The sequence below is a fragment of the Lampetra fluviatilis genome, chromosome 25, assembly GCF_964198595.1.
Source record: "Lampetra fluviatilis chromosome 25, kcLamFluv1.1, whole genome shotgun sequence".
NCBI lineage: Eukaryota > Metazoa > Chordata > Hyperoartia > Petromyzontiformes > Petromyzontidae > Lampetra > Lampetra fluviatilis.
The window spans coordinates 11539191-11559270 of NC_136299.1; the positions used below are offsets into that span (position 1 = coordinate 11539191).

The 20080-nt window shown below is 48.1% G+C and overlaps 1 protein-coding gene across 3 annotated transcripts in view; it reads right to left on the reverse strand.

Annotated features, from left to right (window-relative positions):
- Positions 1-20080, reverse strand: part of SMOC1 (SPARC related modular calcium binding 1) — a 54176-nt gene that overhangs the window by 15950 nt on the left and 18146 nt on the right. For all 3 annotated transcript variants that reach the window (XM_078868414.1, XM_078868415.1, XM_078868413.1), the window contains exons 8-9: positions 17347-17539; positions 14050-14129 (exon numbers count right to left, since the gene is read on the reverse strand). In XM_078868414.1, the coding sequence (XP_078724540.1) occupies positions 14050-14129; positions 17347-17539 (273 nt within the window). The remainder of the gene's footprint in view (positions 1-14049; positions 14130-17346; positions 17540-20080) is intronic.

Sequence of the window (20080 nt, forward strand, 5' to 3'; positions counted from 1 at the left end):
GCAGCCACCGCTCTCAATGTCGTTCTGTGACTCAACGCTTCGTCTGGCCGCGCAAAAAAACGTCGGCCAACTAATTTCGGTTGACACAACGACAAAAAATGTTGCTCTCGACTTCTTTCTCCCCAGACCCTCCCCTCCCCACCCCGAGAAGAACGCACTCGCCAAACCCACTCGTACTCCAACACACACGCGCGCACACATAAACTAAACACGTCTCAACTTGAGCTTTAATTGAAACATCATGCGCCCTCCCTGCCTGCACAATGAGAAGCCTTTCGCGAGAGATCAGCCGGGGGTACACATTCGTGCGGTCCACACTTTTACACACAAGACAGAGACAACGATCCCCCGTGGAGCCTTAACATACTTTTGTGTGAAGTGGGGGCTAGCGCTGTTAGCGAGCACCTATAAAGGCCGGCACGGCACACGAGGCGGTGTATGGCCAACACCACGCCCGGGCTGCCTTTGTCTCCCTAGTGGCGATGTTTACACATCGCACCAGGAACAGATTTGAGGCTGAGTCGACCTAGGGGAGGCCCAGGACCGGTTCAGATAATCGTCACTGTTGGTGGCCGTGAGCGGGAGCGGGAATCGAACCCGGGTCGCCAGGTTCGTAGCGCAGCTTAGTGCTAACCGCTACACTACCGCAATTCACCACCACGGTAGCAAAGTGAAGGCGACGCTGTGTGAATATAACACGCAACGCACCCTCACACGCGCGTGGACGCACGAGATCGCATGAGCACAAGCACAATGGGCAGTTCGGACGCACGCACACTCACACCCATTCGTTTAGCCTCACTCACACACGGCTCACGCCACTAATCTCTTGCACAGCTGGGCAAACCAAAAGCAATTTGTCATGGTTTCGCTGTTAAATGGAATCCTAGCGTGTAGGCCATTTTACATCATCTCTATCCATCCCAGCCGCGTTGACACTTGGTACAAATTGCATTAGTTCTTCTATATTCCAATATGTTGCGCATGACCATCGCTAATTCGAGAAGATTATTACTTAACTCGTCTCCCTCGTCATTCGATGTGCTCGCGAGAGAACGAATGCGGTGGAAGAAATCGATTTGTTTGTTTGAGCACGGTTTAATTTTTTATTTTAAACACTGCAATTGCAAATGTTTTACAGCGTTACTCAAAGATAGTTTTTTTTTCATGCAAACTAGCTTGTAATGTTTAAAACTACAGCGGTTTTCAGTTGTTTATTCGGTTACGTTTTTTTTTTGCAGGAGGTGCTAGTCCAAGACCGCCTTTATTATCTATCGAGAAAGGACGGAGTGTGCACAGCTGATGAACTATTACAACGAGCCTGCAATTAGGACCTCTCACTGTTTACTGCTGAACAAAATGAGAACGTTCGGCTCATGGCAGCTGCGCATGAGCAGAAGACAGATACCCCGAGTGGACTATAACCCTCTTGCAATAATTCAGCTGGCATAGCAGGCAGGACAAACACAATAAAATAAAACAGAGAGCCGGTAAAGTGGAGAGAGAGAGAGAGATCAGAATTGTGAGGTCAATTATTTATGGAGCCCTAACACACAGCTTTAGAGTGCGTCTCCTCTCAGGGTTGAGCCAGAAAACCTCTGGGAGTAGAAAACGGGCAGATGTTTTGCCACGCCGCACCGTAAACGCTCACAGCAGGGTGCGATTGACGACTGTTGCGAACAAGACCTGCGCTGAGGTGCCACACTTGCCGTGCCATCCCCGTTGTTGCATTCTGGCCAAAGCGACGATCCCGCAAGCGTCCAGTTTCCACTGCGGCGCGACTCGTTAAACGGCACGGATCTAAGTGGCGGTTGTTTTTAAATTCGCGCGTTGTTTTAGTTTTGAGCGGTCTAAGGGAAAAAAAAAAACCTCTTTCTTGGGGAAACGATTGTAAGACCCGATTTCAATGTTTACCAATGCATTATGGGACTCGCTATTTACATACACTCTGTCACGATTTGATTGTTCGTGATATGATGAAAATGAAAACAGTTTGTTACCCGCGCAAGCTGAACGAAGTGAACGTTTACGTTGCGAATAAGTCGTTGGCTCTGGCGGAGTTGGGCTTTCAAGCGTGGCTCGCTGGAAATCGCGAGCGACGCGCGCTTCTGTGCGAGCCAATCCTTTTTAAGTATTCATATTCTTAGGTTTTTTCGGTAAAGTCACGTAGGTAAAAACATTAAAATTAATTAAAGTAAAATAAAATAAAAATCACGACGTTTCGGAGGCAACACAAGCTTCCGTCTTCAGGTGGAACCGTCAGTAAATGGTACAGCTGTCGTGGCTGTGACGGTTCCACCTGAAGACGGAAGCTTGTGTTGCCTCCGAAACGTCGTGATTTTTATTTTATTTTACTTTTATTAATTTTAATGTTTTTACCTACGTGACTTTACCGAAAAAACCTAAGAATATGAATCCTTGCAGTCACGAAAGCTTCAAATCTAAGATCCTTTTTAGGCTCAACCCAGGACACGGGAGCGACAGGGAGCACACGTGCGAGTGCGGCCTGAGTCACTTTTTATCGTCTCCGAGTCGAGATGAATCTTCTGCTTGATTTGAGTCAGCCGCCCATGAAAAATGGTGAAAGAGCTGCTGGTTCAGAGCCAATTACCACAGTGGGCCTGCGCATCACCGCATGTGACAACATGCTCTCTGAGACGCGGTTGCTCATTGTTTCCCGTAGCCTAATTTATTCTTGTTTAACTATTCAGGTGAAACGGTTTCAGTCATTGCTTCCAATGGACGTTGATTATTTGACAACTGCTTAACCCGCTAGTTTGTGTGAAAATTTTACAATTTTTTTCTTTTTGACAAACCATAACTTAAAACGAATATTTGCAGCCCTTTATCAATCCACTGCTGAATGAAGGTCTTCCCCATGCAATGACTGTGATGGGGTATTGTTTGCTCGGAGTTTACCGCACTGATTAGTTTGGCTTGGTGAAGGGCAGGGGGGGGGGCGGTGAACCCGAACATAATCCTGCACCACTCGCCGCTGATGCTCACCATGACTGGGAGGGAATTGAACTCAGGTCGCCGGGTCCACAGCACAGCGCACTGCTGGCAACTACGCCGCTGCTCCACCGCCAAACACCAGTCAGTTCGCCAACAATACAAGTATTCGCTTTCGTTAGCTCTAGTTTTTCTCTAGTTTGGTATTTAATTCACTGGGGAGCTGCAGACACAGCAGTTAGCGCGCCGTGCAATGAACGCACTGACCTGCGTTTGACTCCCAGCCACGGGAAACATCGGCGGAGAGTCATATCTGATATGATCCTGGCCTCTCCAAATCACCAACACGCACTGACTCTGCGTGGCACAGAGTGGCCATACTATCCACAAGACAAATACGCACAGGGAGGCTTTCCATCCAGCAGTGGATTGACAAAGGGCAGTAAATTATGATTATATCGTTTTTTTGTTCATTAAATCTGCACTGAGAAGGCATTCTTCGCTGCAAAACTCTATGAAAGGTTAACATTTGGCATACGCAAGAGCTAATTGAAACCTTGTAAAAATGTCATGCCACGTGTGGTATCTGATTTATAGTTTGGAATACTTCAAAGCCCGCATGAACTGTGTGTTTTTGCTGAAATAATTAAAATACAAACGGCGTGTATAAAAATAACAAAAAAAAGGTTTCTCCTCAATGAACGCTTATCAAGAGGCATTCCAAGCAAGGCGAAACGTGAATCCAGCTCAAAATTTCGCCTTCCGATTTTAAATATTTACGCAAAACATTTTTAAAATGCATTTTTTTCTTCTGGAAACGAAATTGTTGTCTTCGAGTTGAAACAGAACACGCGAAGCTGGTGCGCGCGCGGCGTCTCAGCAACTAAAACCCCACGTTGAGCACCGATCCCCTGTCCGGTAATCAATTGTCGCAATTATTAACAAGCCCGATATTTGATATGTACGCAGGGAACGTACACAATCATAGATAGACAGATAAATAGATGACATTCCACATCTGGGCAGGCAATAAGGTTAGGTTAGGGCTCCTGATGACAGCTGTTAACCCTTGGGATCCCCAGCACAGCTGTAACAACACTCACGCATGCAGTCCCCGCCTGGGGATGGCAGGCGGATTTACGGTCACCCTCTGACCCATGACCTACGGGGTCCTTTGAGGACAGGCTGAACGGCTGGGAGAAAATGTCTCCGCCACACACTTGTTGTACGCTTTGTGCCTCGGCTCCCCTGAAGTTTGACCCTGCCACCCGCCGGCTCCCCCCACACCCACCCCACGATTTCCAACCCCCCAACCTCTTGCACCCTCACACGCACACGCACGCTCAACTCCTCCACCCCCAGGGTCCCATCAACTCAACCACCGCATCGGCAACGAAACCCCCCGTCCGCCTCGTGTCGCCTGAACAGACTGTTGGGGCAAGTGCTGTTAGCGAGCACCTATAAAGGTCGGCACGGCGCACGGGGGGGTGGTTGGCCAGCACCATGCCCGGCCGCCTTTTGTCTCCCCAGTGACGATGATTATACATCGCACCAGGTACTCATTTGAGGCTGAGTCGACTTAGGTGAGGGGCCCGGGACCAGTTCAGATAATCATCACCGGTGTTGGCCGTGAACAGGAATCGAACTCGGCTCGCTAGCTCCGTAGTGCAGCGCGCTAAGCGCTACGCTACTGCTCCCACCCACCACGAAGACAGAGATCCCCCGTATAGCCTTAACACACTGTTGGGGCAAGTGCTGTTAGCGAGCACCTCCCAACCACCACACACACACGCACGCGCGCGCCCCACTTTTCATCTCTGTATGGATAGCGGGAGTGGAGGCGAGGGGGAAAGGTCACCGCATTGCAAATCACATGTGGCATCTGATTTTGATGCGTACATACCGACATGATTTAATTTGTGTGTGTGTGTGTGTGGACGGGGACCCGCGCCGCTTTCTGATGCGCGTTACAACATGTGTCAGTAATAGACCTCAGTGAACCGCAAAGATGTGGAGCGCTGCTCCGTGCTTAGGTAATGAGTTGCATTCATGGGAACATTACGGCATCGTTTGGTCTCAAATTCCACTTTTGTTGCTCCATAAATGGAAGAGAGCTCGCTTGGAAATGGCGATGCCAGACTTTCACAAAGTTGTCAATTGTGCTATCGGCGTCATGGCGTGAGAGAGAAAAGGGTGTTGTTGCGTGGCACTGTTGCAGTAGTGAGCATTGCCCCTCCTCTCTGTGTTCGAGAATGCCCCAGGAAAACGACACTACAGAACTGCTGCTGAATTCGCTTTTTAACCGACGCTCAGGGCACAGCGTGCACATGCCCTGCGGAGAGCGCTTGCCACAAGTCAATGAATAATCATCAGAGCTGAAATCATCTCCGTTAAGTGAGAACTATAATTTAAAACGATGGTATTGTTAAATTTCGATTTAAAGCTTTCGTGACTGCAGGGATTCATCTTCTTGGTTCTTTCGGCAAAGTCACGTAGAAGGGAAATAATAAAATAATAAAAATAAAACATAATAAAATACAATTCTCACGACGTTTCGGCCACAGCGTCGGACGCTGTCTTCCCGACAGACCTGTTCTTCACCTGAAGACGGCTGCTCGCGTTGTGGCCGAAACGTCGTGAGAATTATTGTATTATGTTTTATTTTTATTATTTTATTATTTCCCTTCTACGTGACTTTACCGAAAGAACCAAAAAGATGGTATTGTTTTGTTGTCGCGTGAGAAGTCACTGCTGGAGCATGCTGAGACCACCATCAGCTGACTCCACTTGAGAATCTGGTTTCATCACAAGGCGGTGGCTTAAACCGGGACTCAAACCCGGACGTCCAGTTGCTCCCCGGCTCCTTTATCCGAACACCGCCTTGGCAGCACGCGGTGCACCTCGACTTACAGGCGCCCGCGTCTTCCCCAGCGTCTCCGGCATTATCGCCGCCTCTCGTGTCGCGCGTTACGCACGCGCGCTAAGTGGAAAGCCGCTCGCAAAGCCGGGGGGGCCGGGGCGCGGTGGGGGAGCGGGCGGCTTTGGTCTCACGGCCGCCGGGGAAGGAAAGTTGGGAGAGTTAGTCAGCAGTCAGCTGCCAGCTCGAAACGCGGACGGACCCCGTGGCCCCAGGGGTCACCGCAGCTTCTTGGGGTGGCTTCTCAGCCGCCTCGGGGGGGGGGGGTTGGGGGGGGGGTAGTAGGCGCGCTCACCCCAACTGCTCACCCCGACCGGCTCGCCCCGACCGCTCACCCCGGACCGCTCGCCCCGACCGCTCACCCCGACCCGCTCACCCCGTCAAAGTCTCGCTGCTTTGCCTGGCGGAGCTGCAGACAGCGCCCTGGCACGGGGCCAAGGCGAGGGCCTTGGCGCTGACAACGTGGCGAGCGCATTGTGACATCTCGCTCCAGATCTCCGAGGAAGCGTGGCACGAACACCCTTAAAACACCGGTTGAGAGAGTAAAGCGTATCCGTGTGGTGGTTGGGTACAGCACCTGTACCAACAAAGACAAAGATGTCCCGTGTAGCCTTAACAGACTGTTGGGGCAAGTGCTGTTAGCGAGCACCTAAGAAGGCCGGCACGGCACACGAGGGGGTGGGTGGCCAACACCACGCCCGAACGCCTTTGTCTCCCTGGTGGCGATGTTTACACATCGCACCGGGTATTCATTTGAGGCTGAGTCGACCTAGGGAAAGAGGCCCAGGAACGGTGCAGATAATCGTCACTGATATTGGCCGTGAACGGGAATCGAACCCGGGTCATAGGTTCGTAGCGCAGCGCGCTAACCGCTCCACTACAGCTCCCACCTGTGCCAACACACACACACGCACGCACGGGGCGGGTGACGCACGTATCCTGCTACTTTAATATTTATTTCCCATGGCAGGTTTGTTTTTACCCCCCCCTCTCTCTCTCCTGTGTTAAAGCTTTAAACAGCGGCGGGCTGAGTTGCACGACAAACACCTGACCTGAGACACGACCACTTGGAAGACGTTCGCAAATATGCAACGCGCAAATACGCTCACTTTGCAACGGTTTCTATTAAAGTAAACAAATGTTCAATGTCGGTGCAAATGTTTCCGGACGTTTCCCGACGCTACGGGAGCTGGGATGTCACAACCCGCCTCGCTGAGACCATCTTTTGGGGAAGTTCTTGAGCCGTGTGAAGACGAAGGGAGTTTTGTCTCCAAATCTCCGGTGCATTGGTTTTGAGCGAGAAGTGTCTGGGAGCGTGGTCTCTCATCTCAGTGTGTGGAGTCGAGGTCTAGTCTCGGTGATTTCCCACTCAAACACGTGTGGGGTGATGCTGATTTCCTCTTCACAGTGCTTAGCCATTTGCGGAAATTCCACATTCTCATGGCAGAAGTGAGACGACTACTCTGCCAGGCTAATACTCTGGATATTTGGTAAAACATACCGCACTGTATATGTATACTAGATTATCCAAAGATATTTCATTGACATGTTTACACTGTTCTTCAAAGGATACTGACGGAGAATAATTTAAAATGAGCATGAAGCCAGTTACGTACACTTGTGCAAGATGTGCGCATGTTGTTCAACCAATTACAGTAATAATTTGCATGATTCAGAAAAGTACGCATTCAATATCAGGCTAATTTAAAATAATAACAATATTACTTTCAGTTGTATTATCACTGAGACTAAAGGAAGCAGACAATCAGTAGGCAGAGACACAGTTTAAAAGAAAGCTGTTAGTTTCATTTAACCGGTTCTATCATTTACAATCATAAGAAAGGAATTTTGGACTGTCATTAGAAACTTCATAAATTGTTACCAGAGCATAATCGTTTGCAGGAATGTAAAAAAAAAGTGCTCGCAACACAGAAAGGAAAGCTAAACTACTCCCTTGGAGGTCTCCACACTTGTGCTGCAGTGTGTAGCACTCCTAACTACTTTCGGATTGCACGATGTCCGATGTTTCACGCCACGTGCTGGAAGCCTCTTGAGGAAACTGTACCCAACAGCCCATCGGCAAGATCAAGTTACCTTTATTTATTTAGCGTGTGGCGATCCGACAGAACAGGGTACCCACTGACACTGCTGGCACAACATCGTTGTGGTGAAAGACAAGCGAGATATAGCGCAACGAAAGTTGTGTGCTCACCTGACAATCGGAGTTCGTGCTCTGTCACGTGGCGGTGGCTGTGGCTTGCTCTCTGAACCATTGGCACAGATATCGAATTGTACAGCCGGTGCAACGGGACAGGGTCCCGCAGGTTTGTAATGAGGGAGGTAACGGGACAGAGGGCCCAATTCAATACCTGGCACCAGGAGCCTAACCATGCCAACCACACAGCGCCACCGCCCTGAACCTTAGATTTAGTCTGTGATGAATACCTTTTAGTGCAAAAGTTAAAGTAACGTTAACTTTTGTTGAACTTAGGTGAGAGCTGGAGAGGCCGTGAATGTCTAATTTGCAAGAGTGAACTGGACTTGGGTGAGTATATCGTGTTGTTACCCAGGTTACTGAAACTTGTTGTAATTAGGTTATCCGTGTCTTTGTGCAAAGACTATTAAAAATAACTAAATGCTGATAATTATTTTTTTAGGGTGGGGGGGGGGAGAAATAATGAGCAACAATCTCGGAATATTTGTCAGAATCCAGCAATTACAGTGATTCACTGAAACTCCATGGACCCCACCACCATGCATTGCAATGTAAAGTATCACACACGTCAAAGATTACATCAAATCGCGAGTTACGAGTGTGAACACAAAAAATATAATTTAACGGTGCATGGGAAGTAATTTACGTGCCGTGGATTTTTGAACCAGCCGCATAATAAATATCGGTACTTTATAGCCGTACCGTGAGCGGCAAAAAAAATAACATCAAAAGTTACAAATTTACAACAAAGAAATCGACTACAAGCCCGTATACTCAACGTCCTTCTGCCCTTCAAGAAAGGGTCACCTGGGTTAAGCACTGAAAAAAAATCCTTCACTTTTTTTGTGCCAAAGTGTCAAGTTTTACATCTCTGGGGGCTTTCACTGTTCAAGCCCCCCCCCCCTTTCCCCAGTTTGACATGCGCCTAAACCCAGCTGTCGTACTTCTAAGTTTCCTATGCCCCAAGGAAGGTCAACTCTACAGCAAGAGAGCAAATTGCCGGTTGACAGCTGACCCAAAAATAAGCGCCGTTTCTTTACTTGCAAAATCATCCCACGCTGCCGCCTCCCCCGACTCCCGTTCCAAAGTCGCCAACCCTCAACGGCAACTTTTGTTCACTTGAACAAGAAGCTCCCTCGATGAGAGATCGACGGCTGTGAACGGTTTTCCCGAAACCTTTGTGTCGTGAAAAATGTACAAACTGACAACGTGGAGAGACTGTTTTTTGTTGTTGTTGTTGTTGTTGTGTCTATAATCTGCGCTTCATGTTTACGTGCTAACGGTTCTCCTAGCTCGCTCGCATGGACGGTCAACTCTCGATCAACCGGAGTAATGTGAGGGAGGGGTAGTGGACCGGGTTAGGGAAAGCAAGCCACGTGTAAATGAAACGCATTTTTATTGTGCATCGATGTCGAATGCGGGTGAAGGAGATGCAGAATGTGCACCAACTCTCTGTTTCCCTCCTTAGAGTAGTGGATGCTTAGTCAATGACCCTCTTGAGCGAGGAGCTGCTAACAATTTAAAGAGTGCATGCGTTCATATAAAAACACCCAGGAATGTCCTTAACGCTCGTGACGTCACTCCACATCTACCAGCCCCCCTAATTAATATTCATGAGTAGGTGACGTCCTCCAAATGGACACACCCCCACCCCTCCTCATTAATAATCATGAGCAGGTGACGTCACTCCACATGGGGGGAGCGAGGCGCCTCCTCCCCCCTCCTCAGCGTCAACTCACAACCCTCACTACAAAGGCAGAACCCTCACGTCACGCGATCTCTGTAACGCTACTGAGACATCGAAGTAAAAAGGACGTCACGATGAACAAGGGATTATAACTTAAAATGAAATAAGTCTGTGTCACCGCGCCCTTACAAACTGCACACGAATTCATGCAATGAATATCACGTCGCGGTCTGATTTTCGCTTGCAAGTTTTAGATGTACTGCAATGCACCCGTCCTTGGGCGGGCAAAAGGCGAGTCTATATTATTAATCGCAACGACTTGCTTAGCCCAGAACGCGGATAGGATAATCCACCCACAGTTAACCAAGAGCCGAAATTTGATTTGATTGGGAAAGTGAATTTGTGTTGTTTGGTTACGGACACAAAACTTGATGAAGGACAAACTTGACGAAGGGAACTTTATGAAACGTCAATTGTCGAAAACCTTGCAGACAAATGTTAAAAAACTGCAACCTGGGCAGCGTGCAGTACAGGGGGGAGAGAGAGAGAAAGGGTTTGCACTCGAGCTTTGCTATACTGCGACGTGTAAAACAAATACGTTTTGCCGAGATTAGCTCTGTAACGCTGTGTGGCCAGACCAGCATCCATCACAGTTGAGACTCTGGGTGAGAAAGGACGACAGCCCGGTAAACGTACAAAGTTGGGCCACAACAATATGCTTGCCAGCCCGCCCCCCATCCAAACAACTATCCTGACTCTAAACGTACTTAGCGCCCAAGATCTGATGAGGCCGGGCATATTCGGCCTCGTTAATACATCGACCGTCCGAGCAAAGTGTTACATCAACTCCACGTTGCGCTCGCGGAAACTAAAAAAACAAACAAACATCCTGCCTTCTTGGTTCTTTCGGAAAAGTCACGTAGAAGGGAAGTAATAAAATAATAAAAATAAAACACAATAAAATAATTCTCACGACGTTTCGGCCACAACGCAAGCAGCCGTCCTCAGGTGACGGCTGCTTGCATTGTGGCCGAAACGTCGTGAGAATTATTTTATTATGTTTTATTTTTATTATTTTATTACTTCCCTTCTACGTGGCTTTACCGAAAGAACCAAGAAGATGATTCCCTGCAGTCACAAAAGCTTAAAATCGAAATTTAAACATCCTGCCATGAAGCCAGGCAGGAGCACGCGGCTGCGAGCGCACCGCACTCGTGACCCGGCCGGCCGAGGTTTGACTCCCTCGGCCAGGGACTAATCCGAGCCAATGCCGAGCGCCCCTTCGCCAAACACGCACCCGACCGCCTTCTTCACCCAGCAGCGGATCGACGCACCGCCACGGAAGATTTTTTTTTTATTTTAAAAACCAAAAAGCGTGACTTTGAGCTCCGGAGAAAAAGTGTCGCACTCCTGACTTCAGCCGCAGCTTGCCCTCATCCCAGATTCACCACCCCCCTGTTAAACAAGCACACCTGCACTCGGCGTGACATACCAGGCCGCCCCCTCTGCACCTGTCCCCGAGCAGCAAAGACATAAACTGTCAGATGCATTGAGAATCCCGACAGCTCACGTAGCTGGACAACTGCCACGCGAACACACACACACAGATCAAAGATCCCCACCCCGTATAGCCTTAACAGATTGTTGGGGCAAGTGCTGTTAGCAAGTAGCACCTATAAAGACCAGCACGGCACACGAGAGAGAGGGTAGGTGGACAGCATCACGCCAGGTCGCCTTTGTCTCCCTAGTGGCGATGTTTACTACGCACCGCACCAGGTACTCATTTGAGGCTGAGTCGACCTAGGGGAGGCCCAAGACCGGGAATCGAACTCGGCGCGCACAGGTTCGCAGCGCGTCGCGCTACACCGGTCGCACTAGCGCCCCATAGACAAAGGTCCCCCGTGTAGCCTGCTAGGACTGTCGGGGCAAGTGCTGCTAGCGAGCTCCCCACGCGAGCGCACGCACAGATGCACAAACACGCGAGGAGGAGGAGGCGCGCGCACAGTTCACACCCACAGCCTCACAGACAAAACAGCTGCAGTTTGTTTGATTTACTTCGTTATTTATTTAATTGTTTGCCTCTCTTTTTGGGGGTGGGGGAGGGTGGGTTTTTTTTGTCTGCAAATTCCCAGTCTTGTCCAAACCTTTGCCGAAGGGGTTCAGATTTCCAAACACCACGTGTTTGCATTGGGCACCTGCGAATTGGGTGTGAGTCAGTGCGTGCGTGCGCGCGCTCGATCCGTGTGCGTCTGTCTGCCCGCGTGTGACCAACGATCCATGCCGAGTCTCTAGTGTCGACTGTTGCCGCATGCAGGCTTACGGCTTCGTGGAGGTAGAGGCTTAAGAAGTAGGGAATGCAAACGGTGGTATTTTTTTTTTTAAAACCAGCGAGGCCTCGCGGAGCGACGAGCGCTGCGACCACAAGCTATCACGAGGAGCAAAAACGAGTCTCGTCCCAGGTTGCCAGGCCCCCCCCCGCCGCCGCCCCCCGCCGCTCTGCAAAGTCCACTTCGTTAGTAATTATGGTGTCGTCTGCTTTTTATTTTTTTCAAGAGGAGCTCCATTTGTCCGCAATGGCGCGACTTCATCTCGCCATCCTTTCCCTGCTCCTCTTTCTCTCTTCGGGCCACTCTTCTCTCCCTCTTCCCATCTCCTTTGTCCCTCCCCCCTAGAGGGTTACGATTGTGCGCAAGGATCACCCCGGGCCTTGGTTCCACCCTTTCCATTCGTGGTGTTTTGTAACAGAGAAATATACGGAAGGCCAATGTTTCGAGCAATGGCCCTTCCTTAGAGCAGAGGGAAAGGGGTGGAGTGCAGAGAGATTCACTGAACTCACAGTTCAGTATTGCACGTTCCATCTGGCCTCTTTACTTGGGTGTAGTTACTCGCCCAGCATTCAGATATCCAGCATGTGTCCCCCTTTCTTCTTGACAAGTTACCGTGGCGTTGGACATACTCACGGCTGACTGTGTCATCCACTCTTGGAGATCATCATGGGTTATTTATTTTTGAATAATATGGGTCGCGAAAGGCTATGTGTTACATTGACTTATTCCATAATACCTATAGATAACTACCTTTGAATGTATACACCATGTTTCGTGTTAGGATCATACCCCATATCTCTTACTAGGACGATTGCAATTTCTTGACGGTAGATTGCCTCATTAGGTGAGATGCCTGACACCTTAACTTTCACTGCCGAGAACAGGTGTAATAATGACTTTCCCTCCACTCCACCGTGAGTCAATTAATTAACTCCATTAAGCGTTGTGGTTCAATCCGTGACCCAATCATAATTAGCACTGTGGTGGTGCATGGAGCAACGGCGAGTATGCTGCCAACGCAACTTGAATCTCATACACACGGCATATATGAATCGATGACACATCGATTTCGAACCCACGCGATTCCGTGCACGTATCATGAGCTGAACGATCGATATTGATTGACTAATCAATGCACCGTTACTCCTCCGCAGCTGAGACCCACCGCTGTCAATGCGGGCGCCGTCACGCTCGCTGCTCCCAAGAGAACGTTTCTGTCGTGAAGACGCCGGAAACGCATCGCTCGCTTGCCTGACTCCAGGCTCAACCGCCAGCGGAAACGTTCAGCGTTATGCCCTATCCACTGCTGGATCTATCTACCCACCGCGTGCACAAGATGGGGTTTGGAAGGATTTCGACCACACACACACACAATGAATCCGATTCTGGAAAAAAATATTATAATATTCTATAATCGTTGTGCCTAGCCTTTGCAAACTCTAAAGAGGCATATGACTCAGTGGAAATTTACACAATCATCCATGCTCTCACGTAATTCAGAGGCTAAATAAAACAATATTTAGAAATAAGAAAATACCATTTAAAATTGGAATTGATCCCTAATGATTGCCCGTGTCTTTGCGGAGAGCAGTAAAATGCACATTCGAAGAGGAGACAGACAAGAAGGCATGCCTTGTATGTATGTTGAACTTATTTTGCACCGTACGGAGCCAACGGTGCTAATCCGAGGTCCTTTCGTGCAAGTGTAACATTACCTCTACGGCAGAGCTAAATGTGCTCAATAATTCGGGCCGCACAAAATCAGTAGTCTGCCATCAGCTACAGAAACATCTGTGAAAAAACATCTTTGTCGCTCATCGGATTCCTCGAGCGTGAACACACATTCTGATTCTGAAGTTACCCCAAGTGTTGACAACCTGCGAACATTGCGACGACGAACGAGACAGCGCTGTCCTCCCGTGCTCGGTGCAACGCGCTCCACGCCTCTCACCTTCGAGTTCTCGATCTCGGAAGGGGTCTTCGAGCTTGCTGCGCGCCCTCGCGTTCCCATCGCACTCGGGCAGCTTGTAGCTGCCGGTCGAGAAAGCGAAACCGAGCGTTTAAAATCCGCGTGTTGGTGCATTGGTTTACAGACCCACGGCGGCAATTCGCGAGTCTCTGCGTCGAGCCGCCGGTGGTCGACGGCCTTCCCCCGTGTCGTTGTGCGTGACCATACTTCACCACGCTGGTCAGTGCCTCTCGATGAAAATGAGACGGCCGTGGACCCTCGCCACTGATGTTAGCCGTGGCCGGGAATCAAACTCGGGTTGCTGCGTTCATAGCGCAGTGTGTTAACCGCAGCACAGACTCCCCACGCTATGCACATGCATTGCTGGTTATAAGCGCACATCGTTTAAGCGCAGTTCTGATATAAGCAACACATGCTCACGTAACAGTTGTGGGCGAAGGTGGACGAAGCATACTTCTCAAGGGTTAATCACTCTGTGGGGTTTTTTTTCAGCCTTTGTAAATTAATCTTTATGGCTTCATATTTTGCAAGGAAATGTTGCGCTTGGGTTTTGGCATAACACTTGTAACAACCATTATTATATTTTTATTCTCTCATTAAATCTCAATTTCCAATCATCGGCGGCCCCCTAATGAACAACATATATAGACAGACAGACATGTGTGCATCTCTTTTTGTAAACGAGGCAAAGAACCACATTGAGACCAAAAGTATGTTTTCGTATATGATCCAGGGACATCTGGGGCACAAAGTGATAAACTAAATACGTAAACAATCTCTTGAAAATCGAACATCATAAACCTGATGTACAACTATGATCGTTGAGTGATGATTCTCGAAGTAAATGTATAATTAAGCATTGATGAATTAGACAATGCAAATGAGTAGAACGGTGGTGCCGTGGTTAGTGCGTTGTGCTTTGAAGCAGGTGACCTGAGTCCAATTCCCAGTTCATGGCTAACATCGGCGGCGAGTGATGTCTGAACTCGGAATCAGAATATGTATTTATACTGGAGGAATCCGATGAGCTGTAAAGCTCTTCTTCACAGATATCCAGTAGTCTGGTCCTGGGTCCTCCACTGTCCACCAACCCACAATGATAAGCTTGGTCACAACAACTCTAATTACAAAAGGGCTTGCACATTATCTTAAATAATTATCCATGAGTCATACGTTTGCCCACATTGCTTTCCAAAATTGTCATTTGCAGATATATATATATATATTTTATTCCACATAACAATTCTGACAGAATGAGAGATAAGAAAACAACATAGATTGCACATCTTAAAACACTGGACCTCTTTAATAGTCTATCTAATTCTTTGCAATATTATTTGGGGCATCCGTGTAATTTTTCGAAGCAGCTGCGTTGACACTTCACTGGTAATTGTAAGTGCATGGCCCGGTTATCTTTAGGGCAGTAAACATGCTTGGGATCATTAAAAGTACCAGCTGGTTGGCACATTTGGATTGAGGGAGATACTCCACAGTTCAATATAAATGTTAATGTGTAATATTCTTCAGGCTTAATTTCAGGAATTGATGTCGAAATTGAGAATTAATTCTCTTTTTTTTCCAAGTGGCTGTGGTGTCTTTTCTTCCTCTATTCTGTTTACTAACCTTAATTTATTCAAATGTTAGGCGAAACTGCTGTCATTTCATTTCTGCAGATACTAATATCCATATTTCATCATCATCATCATCATCTACATGATCTATCCACTGCTGGATGAAGGTATAGCTCCAAGCCGGTGCCATCGCTCATGGTCTTGCAATGTCAATTCCATCTCCACGAGCAGATTCCTTCTCCGTGGCGTGTTCCCTACTTTGGCCATCGTTCATCTCATCCACAGATCATCGTCCCGTCTCGTCACGTGTCCTGCCAAACACATTTTTCTGATTGTGTTCCGTTTTCTCTGTCCACTGTCCATGCGTCTGATCCACATGTCAAAGGCAGGAAATAAGTAATCCGATTTTGTTGTTGTTAATATATAAGTGTTTATCTCGACCAAATAATACATTTTGCATGACAATGCAGCGATAAATACAGATAATAGGATGAGTTTTGTTTCACCTCCAGGTCACTCCTCTTAACCGTATGCGGGTTCAGATAACAGGATGAAATTCGTGCTTTCGGGAAATCATTAAATGGTTGACTCAGCCAAGTCAAGGCTCTATACCAAGGTTGATCTTTTGTCATTCATGGACCCCTTCTCTCATCCGCGCATCGGCCAAAACAAGTATCGTCACTGACTTACGGATAACACGTGTTTGCATGGATCAATTACGGCGCGCGGATCACAGCACGCTCGTGTAATAGCTCCGTAGCTCATTGGACTCCTCCAGTCTAAAGGAAGAGTCCGAATGGGTTCACAGATAAATAGGGGACACCGTGAACGAGTGCCAGTTCTTACCACACAATAGGTTTTGGCTAACTTTCAAACAAAGCCATTTGTGTAAAATATATCAAAAAGAATACGGTTTTTTTTATCAATAGCTGTGCAGCATGCCACTGTACAGTATATGCTTCTAAAGACACTTTAGCAAACAAGTCTGTCGTCACGCGAGTTTTTGTTTAAAAAAAATGTAACAATGGGCTTAACTGTGTTGGTTGGACTGTGAACTATACAGCTTCTAAATTGTATGCGTAGGCCTTTATAGCATGTACGATACAAATCCGGTTGTGTGTTAAGGTTATTGATGATGATGGTAATAATAACGGTAAAGACAATTATTGTAATGCGAATGGCAATGGCAGTGATACTGCTGCTGATGGTAATATGAAAGTAAAAAAAAAACATTTCCCAGTACTCCACCAATCCACCGCTGTATGAAGGCTTACACATGTTGGACATGGGGGCTGTTTGACCATACTTCACCACTCTTCTGAGTGGTAATGGGTTTAGGGTTGTGCCCAAGGACTGCTCCAGTTTTTCCTCGCCACTCACGTGAGCCATGGTTAGGATCCGAACCGTGGGGTCACCGAGTCTGCCGCGCTATGTGCCGCAGCTCCACTTCATGCAAGAGCTCACGAATTTAACAACGTCTGTTCAGAGTTTAGCGAAGCTATTCGCCGTCGAACGGTCTCACTTGCGTCATCACCGATGCACTCGCGGATCGAATGAATCCCCATTTGGAAACCACCGCGACCTCGGGTTCCGCAGGGCAATGCGCCAGCCATTTCGCCCGCCGTTCAAACCCAACGCAAGATACCGGTCACGACGACGGTGACGGTCACCACAACGGAGTTGATGGCGTGGCCGTGGCAATTCTCACCGTGCGGACGTTCCGGGAATGGGCCTCCCCGTGTCCACGTACACGCACCAGCAGTAGCCCGTCGACTGGTGGCACTGCACGGCCCTGTAGACTCCACCGGCCGCACACTCGGGCACGAAGATGCCCTCCCGCGGGTTCTTGCGCACCTCCTCCGTGGCGATCTGCCTCTCCTGATCGCACGACGGGTTCTTGTCTGCGTGCGCAAAGGGGCAGCCGAGAGTATTTGTCACCTGGTAAGGGTTGTTCGCATCTGCATGTATAAGGGCGCTTGCTTAACCTTTTCCTGTTCCGATGACGTACGTGTACATCATCAGAACGAAACCGGAAGAAAAACTAAAATAAAATAACTTCATCGGTACCGAGGCTACTGCAAGGCCATGCAGGGAGCGTGCGTGGCATATTTTGGCGTCAGCTATCATAGAGTGCGGTCGTGTCGCCACGGTTCTCTGCGGTGAGTACAATGTATTTAAAAACAATGGTGCTACGCCTCTCTAAAATACAAAATTAACCCTGAGACGCTTGCACTTTCCTGAGATTCAGCGTTGAACATAGACGCCCTCCCTGCAACTTGCAGACGTCTCAGGACAGGAAAGGGTTAAATGCTCCAGCATTTCAAAACACCTCACAGGAGTACATCTCATCTTAGTTTTGCTTAACATTTGTTTGAGCCTAGGGAACCCTTCCTTCTGCTCACAGCCGTCCCTGTGTGGCACGAAGTGGTGCGTCACCGGCCTGCAAGTGAGCATTAGTCTGCCATTAGGAGGGCGGTGCTGCTCTGTGGTTTGTCCCAATCAGGCAAATCTTTCCGTAATTCTTAATATTTGGCGAATTTTGATGACGGCTGCGGCACACACACAGCCTACTCGTGATTCGTCAAATGCTATTGGATATTTAGTGTCCACCGCGATACAGACGGTGCGTGACGATAGCTAACACTTCCACAGTAATAACCAGGGCTGCCCGGGGTCTTGGACCGCAAACCTTCGTAGCAGGTGGCGAACGCACACGCGATGCGAATTCAAATCGCTCGGATTTCCCGTGATCACGTCAAGATTGGGGGCTCAATCACCGTTCTTGAGTCCCATCTACCATCGAGAAGTCCTTTGGGCTTGGCTCGCATCTATGACGATGCCTACTATTTCCTTGCCTCGATATTTAACAACAAAAACAGCAACAGTTTTGATTTAAAGCTTTCATGACTGCAGGGATTCATATTCTTGGTTCTTTCGGTAAAGTCACGTAGATGGGAAATAATAAAATAATAGAAATATAAAACAATAAAAATTCTCACGATGATGATTGCTTGTGTTGCAGTCGAAACGTCGTGAGAAGTTGTATTGTTTTATATTCATATTATTTTATTATTTCCCTTCTACTTGACTTTATCGAAAGAACCAAAAATATAACAGCAACAGTATTCAGGAGCATAATCTTGAAGTGAATATTTTCTGAGTCGCTACTAGACTGGAGTAGACAGCACGTGACACGTAGCCACAGCCATATAACTACCGTAGGCTTACGACACTGAATGTGTCGTCCCATCTATGCTGCGTTGACCGCCCTCCCGCAAGTCACACTGCTCAACATGTATGTGTGTCTGCATGTTGAACTTATTTCGCACCGTACGTAGCCAGCCACGCTAATCGGAGGTACATCGGAAGGACAACAAACTACACACACAAAGCAGTTCCAAAGAAATCAGTTTTCAATTTAGGTGATTTAAGAGTGCATAGCTCCAGTGGCTTCCTAATATCAGAAAAAAGAGCGTTCCAGACGGCCGCAGAAGCGCATCTGAAAGTGCGCGATGTGGTGACCATCTTTGTTCGATGGCCGAGATCAGCGAGGTATTGTGGTTCATTTGTGGAAGCATCAAAATTCCCTTCCATCACCTCATTTCCCAAGCTCTCATAATATTAATAACAATAACCTCACTCTATTCAAGATACGTGTTGAAACTTCCATACTGCTGTTTGGGCCTGTGAGAGAGTAGTGTACTGGATGTGGTGTGCCGGGTACGCTCGCTCACCCCCACACACTCGGCTTAAGTTGACCCTTCAGCGGTCGGGGCGTGGTCTCTATTTTGGGCCAGGTTGACCTCGGGAGAGAGCAGGTCCTCGCTTGGTGGGTCTGATAAAGATTAATCGTTTATACCAGAGTATGGATCACTGCCCATTATGCTCGCAATAACCGTAACAGCGGGGGAGGAAGGAGGGGGGGGGCGACTTTACAGGCACTTTCACGGGGCTTAAAAAGAACCATTTCAGTGCTGGGAAAAATGAAATTGTCTTCAGCACGGTCATTTTCAAATTGTTATTTCTATTACGAGATGTAAGAGGGGAGTTTTTATGGGTTTTTTTTCTGCAAACGTGGAGAAAGTGAAATAGATGTTGATATGTGCGAATGTAACGGCGAGTTTTTGTTTGTATTGATGCGTGCGTGTGACATGCGAGCGGTGTGACGGAAAATCCGTGGCTCGCAGCGCACAATGGAAGCCGCAGTTACACCTGATGACGGAGGCTTGTGTTGCCTCCGAAACGTCGTGATTTAATTTAGTTATTTTCACTTATTATTATTTTATCATTATTATTATTTTTACCTACGTGACTTTACCGAAAAAACCTAAGAGTATGAATCCTTGCAGTCACGAAAGCTTCAAATCTAGAACAATGGGACCTCTTCGCGAGAGATGCATTTTTCTTATTTCCGACCCGTTCAAATTGAGCTCTTCACTTGG